This window comes from Trachymyrmex cornetzi, unplaced genomic scaffold (assembly GCF_001594075.2).
Source record: "Trachymyrmex cornetzi isolate Tcor2-1 unplaced genomic scaffold, Tcor1.1 scaffold11, whole genome shotgun sequence".
In the NCBI taxonomy this organism is placed as follows: Eukaryota; Metazoa; Arthropoda; class Insecta; order Hymenoptera; family Formicidae; genus Trachymyrmex; species Trachymyrmex cornetzi.
In genome coordinates this window covers 2,409,964-2,421,169 of record NW_017295653.1, presented here as the reverse complement: position 1 = coordinate 2,421,169, position 11,206 = coordinate 2,409,964, and the positions used below count along the sequence as shown (strand labels likewise).

Below are 11,206 nucleotides of genomic sequence, written 5' to 3'. Positions count from 1 at the left end.
GGGGGAGAGAAATCGCTAAAGAAGGAACGAAGGGCGGAAGCGCGATTTCCTACGCTAGTTGGTAGTAGTCGATACCCATTTTTATCGATGACAATGCAATTTTTATCGACGACGAAACACGATGGAAAGTAAATGGAACCAAAAAAGGATGCATCGCAGTGCCAATAATAAAATGCCATCGATATTTCTATAATCGACGAGGAATATTCTATTCGCTGTCGAGGAATTAAAAGACGGCAACTTATATATGTTCTGCATACACCGATCATGATGATCCTTACGATTATTGATTTCGATTACCAGGATTCTTTTGTATGCATAGCGAGAGCATCGAGTTATCATCAACGTTCAATCGATCGTTGACATCTGTTACATTATCAAGCTTGCGACCAATGTTGATCCCTCATTTTACGTTTGTATATAGCGCTATTAAAGGGATATATACATATAGGAAGGATAAATTAGGGGTATAAGAGAGCGACTTCGCTAGCGAGAGAGGAGATTAAAGAAATCGATCAAAATTCGAAAGTAGGCGGCTTACCGAAGATCAGTCCGTTACATCCTCGATATAGTTCCTTTTCCTATCTCTATTACGCGAACGATTATTGCGACTTCATTATACAGGCTGTATAATAAAGTGTATTGATTTCGACGCTTTGCAATACATCTTGTATAAATATATTTATATATCCATTCCGCTCTAGAAATATATAAGGATCAGTGAGGATACATCGGTTGGAAAAAAAATACTCAATTTTGTTATACTAAAGATACAGCGTGTTCGTGAGAGATTTGTATCAGACAAAATTTTCTTTCTGTAAAGAAAAGTTTATTGGAAAACAAATTATTAAGATTTTATATTATTTACATTTTTCACTGATTCGAAGAAAAATCAAAAATGTTTGTCGAATACTTAATCAGTTATCATAAATTCATCAAATATATATTTTTTAGTCTCATCGTCTGAGAAACGTCTGCTGTAGAAATTGAATAATTACAACTTAGCAATGATAAGTAGAAACTCTACGGACACTCTGTATCTTTTCGACCGATTTGCGAGATAGCTGTTGCTCGACGTTATAACTAATCATGATGAAAGAGCTAATCCGTAAAAGAAAGAAAAAAAAAAGAATTAAACAATCCAATTGATCAAACGAGCAATCAGCCCACGCATAGTCACTCTAAAGTCTAAAGATATCGTTTCAGCGTCTATTTATCGGTGCTACCAGAATGTGCTATCATTGTTTTCGCATCTGTGTATGTCTCGATTTTTCAAATAAAATGTTAATTTTATTACATAAACCCACGGTGTGAATGCCCTCGCCAAAACAATTCGAAAGATGATCGAAACTGAATAAAATACAAGGTATAATGATAATTTCTTTAATTTGTGGATCAAAATAAAAAAAAATAGCAGTACGTTAATAAACGATTGAAAAACGCTTTTCGATCTACACTGAGATTACTGCCGATTCAAAGGGAGTGACTTTCTTCGACAATGGAGAAAACCTGGAGTGGAGGATTTACGAAATTTTTTTGATTTATTTGGCTTTGTACAGATTTGCTACAAATTTATTATTATTAATAATACCATCGTATATTTGTAACGGTGTGGGTAAATGACGTTCTTGCAGCCTGGATGGATCTCTCGCGAGTCCCGGAGACCGATTCGAGCCCCAGACCGTTCTCCGTCTTCAAATCGTATAGGATTTCTTTCCTTCATCTCTCTCTCAGATATTACCGATCCCGATCGATCCCGACGACCGTTTCTCGAATATATATATTTGTATCACGAGCATACACTTCGTTTTACATAAGCTTTGGAATACCCGTGGACATTAGGTACACAACGGCTTTACAATAATTTAGTTTTTATGGGAAACCCCTTGCGGAAAGCGCGGTTGAGACGAATGACAACTATATTTATTTCGTTCATATACAAACTCGCACGATATCGAGAAGCTTACATTAAAAAAAAAAAGAATCCCGTTTCGCCTTTTCCCTCTCTTTCTTCCCCTCTCCTTAAAAAAACCTCCGATAAATACTGTGTCGTAAATTGGCGAGATAGCTAAGAATATCCTTTACGTCTAAGTGTCCTTATGTCTAGTTTCGATCTGCACCGAAGCTTCTGTAACTCTTAATGAGTATCATTATCGTTACGTTGTCTTTTTTATCATATATTATACTTGCACAACATAACAATGTAACGATAATGACGCTGTCATTAAGAATTACAGAATCCGATGCGCGCTGTTTGCGCGTATACCGGATGCGCCAACATCTTCGTGAAAGTGGTAATGTCCTGACAAATTTTGTAATCCAAAAATATTTTTTTTAAATATATAAGAAATAAAAGCTCTATCTTTTTTTTTAGAAATAGAGCATTTGGCGCATCCTGTACGCAAAATAAGAATTATTCAAACAAAAAGTAGCATCTCTGACGTGAAGTACAATTTATCTAGGAAGCTAAACGATATCATCTCACTCCTGTCATTATCGAATTACTTCCGCGATTGTGAAATGAATAATGTAACGAGTACAATTTGTTCGTGAAACGCTTCTGGCTCTCACGAGGAAGTTGATCGCTGGAATAATATTAGATTTATCTAAATCAGAAATCAAAGTTGATTTGATTAGTCTATGGAAATCGTGCGCGCGATCTTCCTATTATTTTTAAATCGCCTGTTCTACTTCGTCCAATTCCAAATAAATTAAACTTAAGCTCGGACTGTCGGGCACTTCGCTTTCCGTTTCAACGAATCTCGTTGATTATTGTTACGTTGTAATTATAGCTCCCACGTTCAAAGCACTCACGTAAATGTACACGCGTCGTTGCCGATGATTCGCATATTATTTTCCCTCTCAATACATTTTATGTAATTATGCTTATTCGATTCGAGCTGATCGAACAACGCGATTAAACTTTATAAAATAAAAAAAATACACGTATAAAGTACAAACTTTACAGAACTTTCTGAAAAAACTTTCTGACAAACTTAAAATCGACTACTATCTTCTGAGAAAATTTTAAAAAATAATCACAGAGGGTGCCGAAATTTCTTCGTTTAACGTTCTTCTAAGCAAACTTTTCGAGTGTCCATTTACCTGGTTCAACAGAATCGCCCGTCCCATTTTCGCGTTACTTATAGAAGATTTGTAGTACGTACAAGAAAATTTACAGATCTTACTCTCCGGGAAATAGCGGAGGTAGCGGAGAAAAAAACGCTCGTCTTCCTCACCACCGCCGTGAAACTTCGCAGTAAGATTACCGCGATCGATATTTTTTTTTATAATATTCTATAATATGTATATTTATATATAATTATATATTTATCTGTGTATACATATATATACATACATATTTAAATACATATATGTAGGTATACATATGCGTACCGGCTTATCTAGAATCGTCGTCATCGTCGTCGTGTTTCGCCAACATCGATGCAAAATAAATCACAATCGTATTTCTTCCTCCCCGTTTACCCTCCGATTGGCAACTGTGTTCCTGCGCAGTTAACAATATACCGTGTTGCATACGCATCTTTTCTCTTGTCTTCTTCCCCACCGAGTTACACGCTAACGAATACGCTAAAAAATATTAATCCTCTCTCATGTTTAGCCGTTCTACGTTTAACAAAGTATTTTGGTTTCTTGACACGACGTGGCGAAAGTAATCACCCCGATTAAGCATAAAAAAAGATTCTCTTAAAAAATGGAGATATTTATCGCATAATGCAGCAATGGTGCATGCAACAATATATCATATGAAACGGTTTGATAAAAGAGAAATGCGGAAATAGAAAAAATTCAGTATATCCGTAAAACTAGCGTGATTACTTTCGCATCGTCTTGCGTATTCCTATCAGCGTCGTAACATGGAAGATCACGACTTGAAAACGGCGAAGGATAAGAAAATTCCGGAGGACTCTCGCGACAAGAATACGAAAGGAGCTTCGATATTAAGATTTTTATCTTACAGTCTCGTTCGAGAGTACCCAGCCCTGCGCCTTTTGGTTTAACTCGCGTCGTCCTGTCGATGGTGTACGCTTTTAACGCGGAGCGCTCATCTCTATGGGATAAGTAGAGACGCTTATATATTATTATTATTACTATTATCTTTATATTATTTATTTATGTGTACGTATGTACGTTGCGTGTGTATGTTATGTGTGTGAGTGAACGATCGCCATGCATCATCGTACAGCATCGTTATGGAATGTGCCGGGAAGGAAGTTCTACCTGGTTCTACCTGGTGTGTCACGACTTCGGCAAGTCGATGTTCACTTTCTCTGTGTGCGCATATTTTTGCCGACAGTTTGAACGCCTCATAACACCATTATTATGACCAGAATTATGACTCATTTATAAATACCAAGCTTACGCGTAGAAATCTAACAATTAGCTTAACATCTTTTTATTTAGTGTTTCTTATATTCTCAAAATTCATATAAATTTATAGAAATTTATGTTTTCTTGATGGATGATTTTATACAATGATTATATAATGATAACATATAAAATAATATATATATTATATTATATATGTATCAATATTCGCAATATTAATATCTAAACTGTGATCTCTGAGATGGTCATACAAGTCGGAAATATGCAGAAGATATTTTAGTTTAAAGCGTACTATTTTAAGGAGACTATAAACGTGGCGTTCAACCTGTCAGCCGCCTCTTCTAGGATTTTCCTGTCGTTCCAGAAAATCCTATAACCTGGATTTACGAATACATTATTAACTAGTGCTTGATCTTCGCATTGTGTTTTTCTTACGAGCTCACGAGTGCTCCATTCGCTGCACTCAAAACTCGAATCGCGATTTGGCTAAACTACATTCGTAATTAAATTGATCGCAATTAGCATGTCTTCAAAAACGTTCTAAGAACAAAGTGATTAAACGATGCTGTTGCTTTGTCGACTGACCAGTCGATTCAATATTGCGGAATAACTTGTGAGACAAAAGTACAACAATATGATTGACGATCCTATAAAGTTGTCGAAACTCAAACACGTCTTTCAAGAATTCTTTTTTCAAAAATTTAACTTCTAATATTTCTATTGTTTTCGAGTAGTATTTTGTGTTCTTTTTGCAGAATGAATTTCTTAACACAAAAGATTAACACAGGATAATGATATCAAGAAAATATAATATCGTTATCATTTCTTCTCGTATTACTAACGCAATGAAAGGCGCGAACAATTATCTCCATTAAAGAAGTTTACGTTGTCTTTGTTTGGCGAGCAATAATAAATTAAGATTCTACCTGTATATTCTCCATAACGAATAATCTTCGTTGAGAGGAGATTGTGTATAATTATGCTTTTATAATTCAGAATTTACTTCGGTACTACCTCGGAAATTTGTAAATTGTAAACATATAATACAATATTTAAAGCGCGTGAACGTTTTGTAATTCCTCGGAAACGAGATATCGGTCACGGAGATACGAGAAGAGAAACGAAATAGATCGGCTCGCTACAGCGCTGGAGAACGTTACGGTGGCATCGAAGCATCAATGAATGAATCATCAGCCGTTTCCCTAGGAGGCAGTAACGGCGGCGGATGATAGGGAGTTGGGTCACGCCAGATTACTCTCCTGCTCGCCCCATCCTTCGCTATCGCATTCGCTCTCTGATGCCGAGTCGCTGTCACTGAACTCAACGGCGACGCGACGCGCCAGAATGGATGCGACGTCATTAAGTGCATTCACGCGTTCCACTTCTTTCTGTTCAATCTTCTCTACCTTGCGTAGTTTTATGCCTGAGAAATAATTGTCTCGAATGAAATAATGTTACTTTCAATTAATGTAGAATTACTTGATATCTAAGATTTTCCAAAATGCTTCTAATGCCAATTTCCACCACAATGTAGATCAACTTTAATCTCGGTTCAACTTACTCTTCGTCTTTTTCTAATCTTTAGAACTAGAAAAAGACAAAAAGCAAGTTGAACCGAGATTAAAATTAATCTACGTTGTGGTGGAAATAGGCATAAGGACTTTATTCTTTTTTGAGTTACTTAAAAATCATAAAATATAGGTATAATTTACCATCACGAATCGCCTTGAGCAAATCATTTCGCGGGTCGACCAATGGGATATTTGGGTTGACCGGTTTCCTTAACTGGCCGTCTACAATGCTCTTCAAAGGCTTTAGTTTCGGCGGATTAGTCGCAATCATCTTCGCGATATCGCCATTTGTCAGCGGCAATGGTGCCGTAGGTCCATTAGCGACCGGTGGAGGAGGTGGCGGTGGTGGAGGTGGCGGGATGTTGTATGGAGGTGAGATGGGTCTTGGCGGAGTGGGATCTGGGGTGGGCGGAGGTGGTGGAAGATCCTGGGGTGCTGGATCTGTCTCATCCGTACCCAATTGGCCTGAATGGTTCGGTGGCGTCGGTGTCGAACGTTGACTTGGTAGCGGACTATCCGACCGACTTCCGCTCCTGTTCAGCAAGTGCGGCGGTATGGAACCTGAAATATTGACAATAAGTTGTACAAAATAAGTTATTACACTCCTTATCTTTTAAAAATAATTAAAAATAATTGTAATATATATATTAATAATTATTTTATATGTTAAGAAGAGATAGTGTCTCAAATATAATTATGCTGTAATTATGCTGTAAATTAAAAATAATGGTTAGCGTAACAAATATACCGTTCATGGAAGGAGGAGACATGGTTTCTCCTGGTGGCGGAGGTGGCGGTGGCAGGGTATCCCTGCCGGTGCTCATGGATCTTCCCCTAGTTGGAGTGTTGTTGGCGGATGCCACTGTAGGCGTGGAATTGCTGGAAGCGTTGCTCGGCGGCGCCGGTGGCGGCTGCGATGGCCGTGCCCTGCCGCCCCGACTCGGAGTACTCTGACCACCAGGACTCTGATACGCATCGCTACCGATCGGTGCCTGACCAGAGGCATAATGCGAACCGTATGGATTCTCATCGTAGCCCTGAGTCATATAGTTCGTTCCCCTGTAACGAGAGAAAATTATTAATTATGTGTAAAAATATAAACCTGTAAATTCTACAGAGTAAAAGAAGTCCACAGTACTAGAAAAATCAAATAAAAGCACAGAATGAAAAGTATTCTGATTATTAATATATATTTTTGACTATCTATTATTTAGAATTATCAATTATATTATTATTATTATTATTGCCATGTCGATATTTTTACCTGTAGTGATCGGAAGACGGCGGGCTGTAGAGATGCTGCTCTTCTGGGGGGTAGCTTCGTCGCAATTCGATGCTGTTGGGCCTAGGTGGCCTGGGATCCGTCATTACCATTCCCAGTAACGCGTCATCAGGTTGCACATTGTGTGGCGCCCTGTATTGCACCGCCTGCGTTGGCATGATATATTCGCCATGGCCAACGGCCAGTTGCCGTTGTCGTTCCCTCGTATTATGTGGTTGCCTCACACGCTTCTTATGCCTGCCACCACCTCCGCCGCCACCCTCATTCCGAGGCCTGTGCGGCTGTTTCGCGAAGAAAAAGGTGGTTTAATATGCATGACGCGAAAGAGACAACGAACAAGGTGCATCGCATGTAAGTCAAGCACAATCGGTTTAATTCAAGAACATCCCGACGATTGATCCAGTGACTGGAGACATTTTTTAGTAAATTTTAGAGTTGCAATTGGATAAAAAAAGAAGTTATCTTGAAATTATTTAAAAGCGATATCATCGTTTCCAAACCAAATCAGAATTTACTGGATCAATAGTTAAGTAGTACATAAATGTATATGTGTAAAAAAAAAATAAAAGTGGAGCCTCATAAAATTATTACTTGTTAATTGTGCAACAAAAATTCATCGTCATGAGAAAAAAAGATAAATATTTTTTTGTTTACGGCAACACTTTTATTTTCTATGTGACACATGGTAAAGTGGAGATGAGATAATCCTGAAATGAACGATGAGACGATCAAGATCGTGAGGGTATCGGTGTCGATCGAAGATGAATCGGTGGATGATGAGTATAACGCATTTCTAAAAAGTACATTCAAAACTTGCATGAAAATTGCAAAGAACGACATTACATAAGTGATCCACAAAATGACGGTAGGTGTGAGAGATTTGTTTCGAGTATCAAAAAACACAACTCAGTTTTCGGAAAGGATAGGAAGGGCTTCGAGTCAAGATCAGGCCCTGCGTAGATGGAATCTTTGCTTCCTTTCTTCTCGATCTCGTCATCAAGAAAGTCGACAAACTTAGGTTTCGACAAGGAAGTCTATTCGCATTCGATCTACGCAAAGTGATATGTCGCCACTGAGAAAACGTGGCTATTAGCATAACTACAAAACTTCGAGAAAGCGAGCATCTAGCATCAGTCTCTATGTCAGCGCGCAAAAAGGTCGGTTAATGAAAGAAAAACCACAAAGAGGGTGATTATGTGATGAGAGTGAAGTGGCGTTCGATCGATTCACTGAAATACTATTGGATGTTTCGTAAGAGGGATATAAGAGAGATTAAAAAGAAACTACAAAGATCCAAACCATCGACTTGCCTCTCTGAACGGTTCGGCATATTCAGACTCGCTCTACAACGAAGGGGACAGTAATTCAATAGTTAGAATCGCAGTATTAGACAGGTTAAGTAATCATAAGAATCTAGTTTGGTCTATAAATTCGCGCACCTCGATAACTTCAAAGATCAATTAAACTTGATTGATTCATAAAAAGATTCAGAAAATTATATAGTATGGATGTTAAATAATACAATAGTTATCGAGATGCGTTTTTGAATGCATTATCCTGCAAGAATTCCTACCTTCTTTCCTCGATCATGTAGTTTCTTTTCCGTGTCTTTGAGCATTTCCTGACTCCACAGGTCAAAGAAGTAATTTGGATCGGTGTAGAACTTCAAACCGTCCTTGCCATCCTCCCTGAAGTGAAGGTAATAATTAATGTCTCAGTTATTACCACATTAAACTATTTAAATTGATGAAAATTAACTGTCGCCGCAAATTACCTGTAAACATTAAGCTTATCTAGGGGCGGTGGCGTGTCACATTGGTGATACGTTTCCAGCATTGCCGTCGGCATAGTATCCCTAGAGACGACTTGCTGATCGAACACCACGGAACTTTTGAAGGCTTTCCTCATGTGTATATCTTGCAATGAGACTGCACAGAAAATAAGAAGACCTCAACATCATTTAAATCTTTATCTTCATAACTTTATTATCTTTCTCTTTTATTTTAATTATTTCGTATAACAGTTAGCTGCGCGAATTGAAACAAGTACGTACCTTCCTCTACGTTACTATCCAATTGGGTGACTTTGACGGCCAGACGATCTATCCTAGCCTGCAGGGAATTCGCTCGATCACTCAATCCGTGCGCTTCTCTCGCCAGCTCCCCGAAGAGATCCTCGGCGTGCCTCGATAGGCTAGATAGTTGTCTGATAGTGTTGGCCAAAGTGCCATTGGTAGCTGCCTCGAGTTCCGATGGCAGCGGGAAGTCCTCAGGGATGGTACCGCGTGCTACGTGCACAGGTTCCACCAATCGCTTCGGGAGCGGCATTTTCGACTTGCCGGCTTGTACCTCCTGATTCCTCTTCGCGGTAATTCACTCACCGCTCTCTCGAGACCTAAAATCGTTCACGATTATCATCAGAAATCCATTATCAGAGCCGAAATTTTTTCGACAAATTACCAGAGTCTAAATATAATTCGATAATAATTACATGTTACGCTTAGGTAGCTGTAACTTTATAATATGATACAAGAAATATTTCAAAAAATTTTTTATATCAATAAAGTAGCATAAAAAATGTAATAGTAATGAATATATTATCTAAGTACAAAGTTTTTGAACTACAGCAATAGAAAAAACAAACACCTCATATAAAATGTAATATTTTATCTTTCAAAGTAAGTCCTTTGTGACATCCTTATTTTTTTATTTATGTAGCTTTATGTATCTTTGATACAAAACCTCGAAACATTTTTTGAAGTCCATAGTTGAAATGCTGTTTTTGGAGCACTTGTCATATTCTTCTCTCTGAAAAGGTTTACCTTTCATAATGTTTTTGCGCTTTGGAAAATCCGAGAGAGCCAAACCATGCCAAGAAAGTCGCATAACAATGTCCTTGCACACAAGGGAATAATATCGTAAAACAGCTAGAAAGGGGTTGTTATTGAGATTAGCCACTCACTTTATTCATCGGATTCGATCCTTTTGGATTGCATGCTGTTCCCAAAGAGTGCGAAAAAATATGATAAAAGATAAATATTTCCGACGTCGAGGACATTTAAAGGAATATGACAAATATTCTGAACAACATTCCAACTACATGGAATAAAGGAAAATGACTTCAAAAAAAGTTTCGAGGCTTTGTATCAAAGAAGATTACTTTAAAAGATAAAATATAACATTTTATTATCTGATATGTCTGTACTTTTGTATTGCTGCAGTCCGGGAACTTCATTGTCAGACTACATATTTTCAAAAATATAGCAGTGATATTTTTATCAACAATATCGATTAATTTCGAATAATCCAACGAGATTTTATTACAATCGTAATAATATCGTTTCAAATGCGTTTGAGAACCAAATAAATTTGAATTATTCAAGGTGTGATATTCACGAATAATTATAGAGAAAAGTTTAATAACGTGAAGCACTCGTGGCTTAAAATTCCGAGGGCAGAGCCCCTAACAAGATGAATGTTTGATCTATCTAGGGACATCCCTTTGACCCAACCCTTGTTACATCCGCAGTATGCAAATAGCAGGAGAGATTGAGTGAGATAAATTGCGAGAATTACCTAAATCTTAGATATAGTCATAAATACATGAAATACATGAAGTTCTGAAAAATTCTTATCAATTCTTATCATTTATTTTTTTCTCTTATCTGCTGGTTCATCATAGTTTTCCACGATTCTCATAAGTGCACGTTGTGCGACGGATTTCGCACACGTATACAATGACACATTACGTAATCGCGGTCACAAGTGATAACGATAATATCTTATCGCACGCTGACTGCTATTAGCAAGGTGACTGTATTGGTCATCGTACTTTTTCCAGCCGCGAATCTGCGAGTAACATAAACGCAATTTTTATGCCGATACGTGATGTAATCGATCATTAATTCGTCATTAAATTAAATTACATCGCGATTATACTTAAAAAAATTAAGTTTAAGAGCTGCATTTCCAATTATATTTTTGATTTTTCTAGTAAGAATAAG

The 11,206-nt window shown here is 37.6% G+C and overlaps 1 protein-coding gene across 4 annotated transcripts in view; it reads right to left on the bottom strand.

Annotated features, from left to right (window-relative positions):
* Positions 1 to 11,206, bottom strand: part of SCAR (wiskott-Aldrich syndrome protein family member 3 SCAR) — a 39,588-nt gene that overhangs the window by 10,186 nt on the left and 18,196 nt on the right. For 2 of the 4 annotated variants that reach the window (XM_018509608.1, XM_018509615.1), the window contains exons 2-9: positions 9,257 to 9,597; positions 8,978 to 9,131; positions 8,777 to 8,891; positions 8,514 to 8,546; positions 7,186 to 7,484; positions 6,670 to 6,980; positions 6,063 to 6,482; positions 4,591 to 5,773 (exon numbers count right to left, since the gene is read on the bottom strand). In XM_018509608.1, the coding sequence (XP_018365110.1) occupies positions 5,592 to 5,773; positions 6,063 to 6,482; positions 6,670 to 6,980; positions 7,186 to 7,484; positions 8,514 to 8,546; positions 8,777 to 8,891; positions 8,978 to 9,131; positions 9,257 to 9,530 (1,788 nt within the window). In that variant the 5' untranslated portion in view covers positions 9,531 to 9,597 and the 3' untranslated portion in view covers positions 4,591 to 5,591. Of the gene's footprint in view, positions 1 to 4,590; positions 5,774 to 6,062; positions 6,483 to 6,669; positions 6,981 to 7,185; positions 7,485 to 8,513; positions 8,547 to 8,776; positions 8,892 to 8,977; positions 9,132 to 9,256; positions 9,598 to 11,206 lie in introns of those variants that run through there. The other 2 variants (XR_001940176.1, XM_018509629.1) reach the window with 2 other exon arrangements.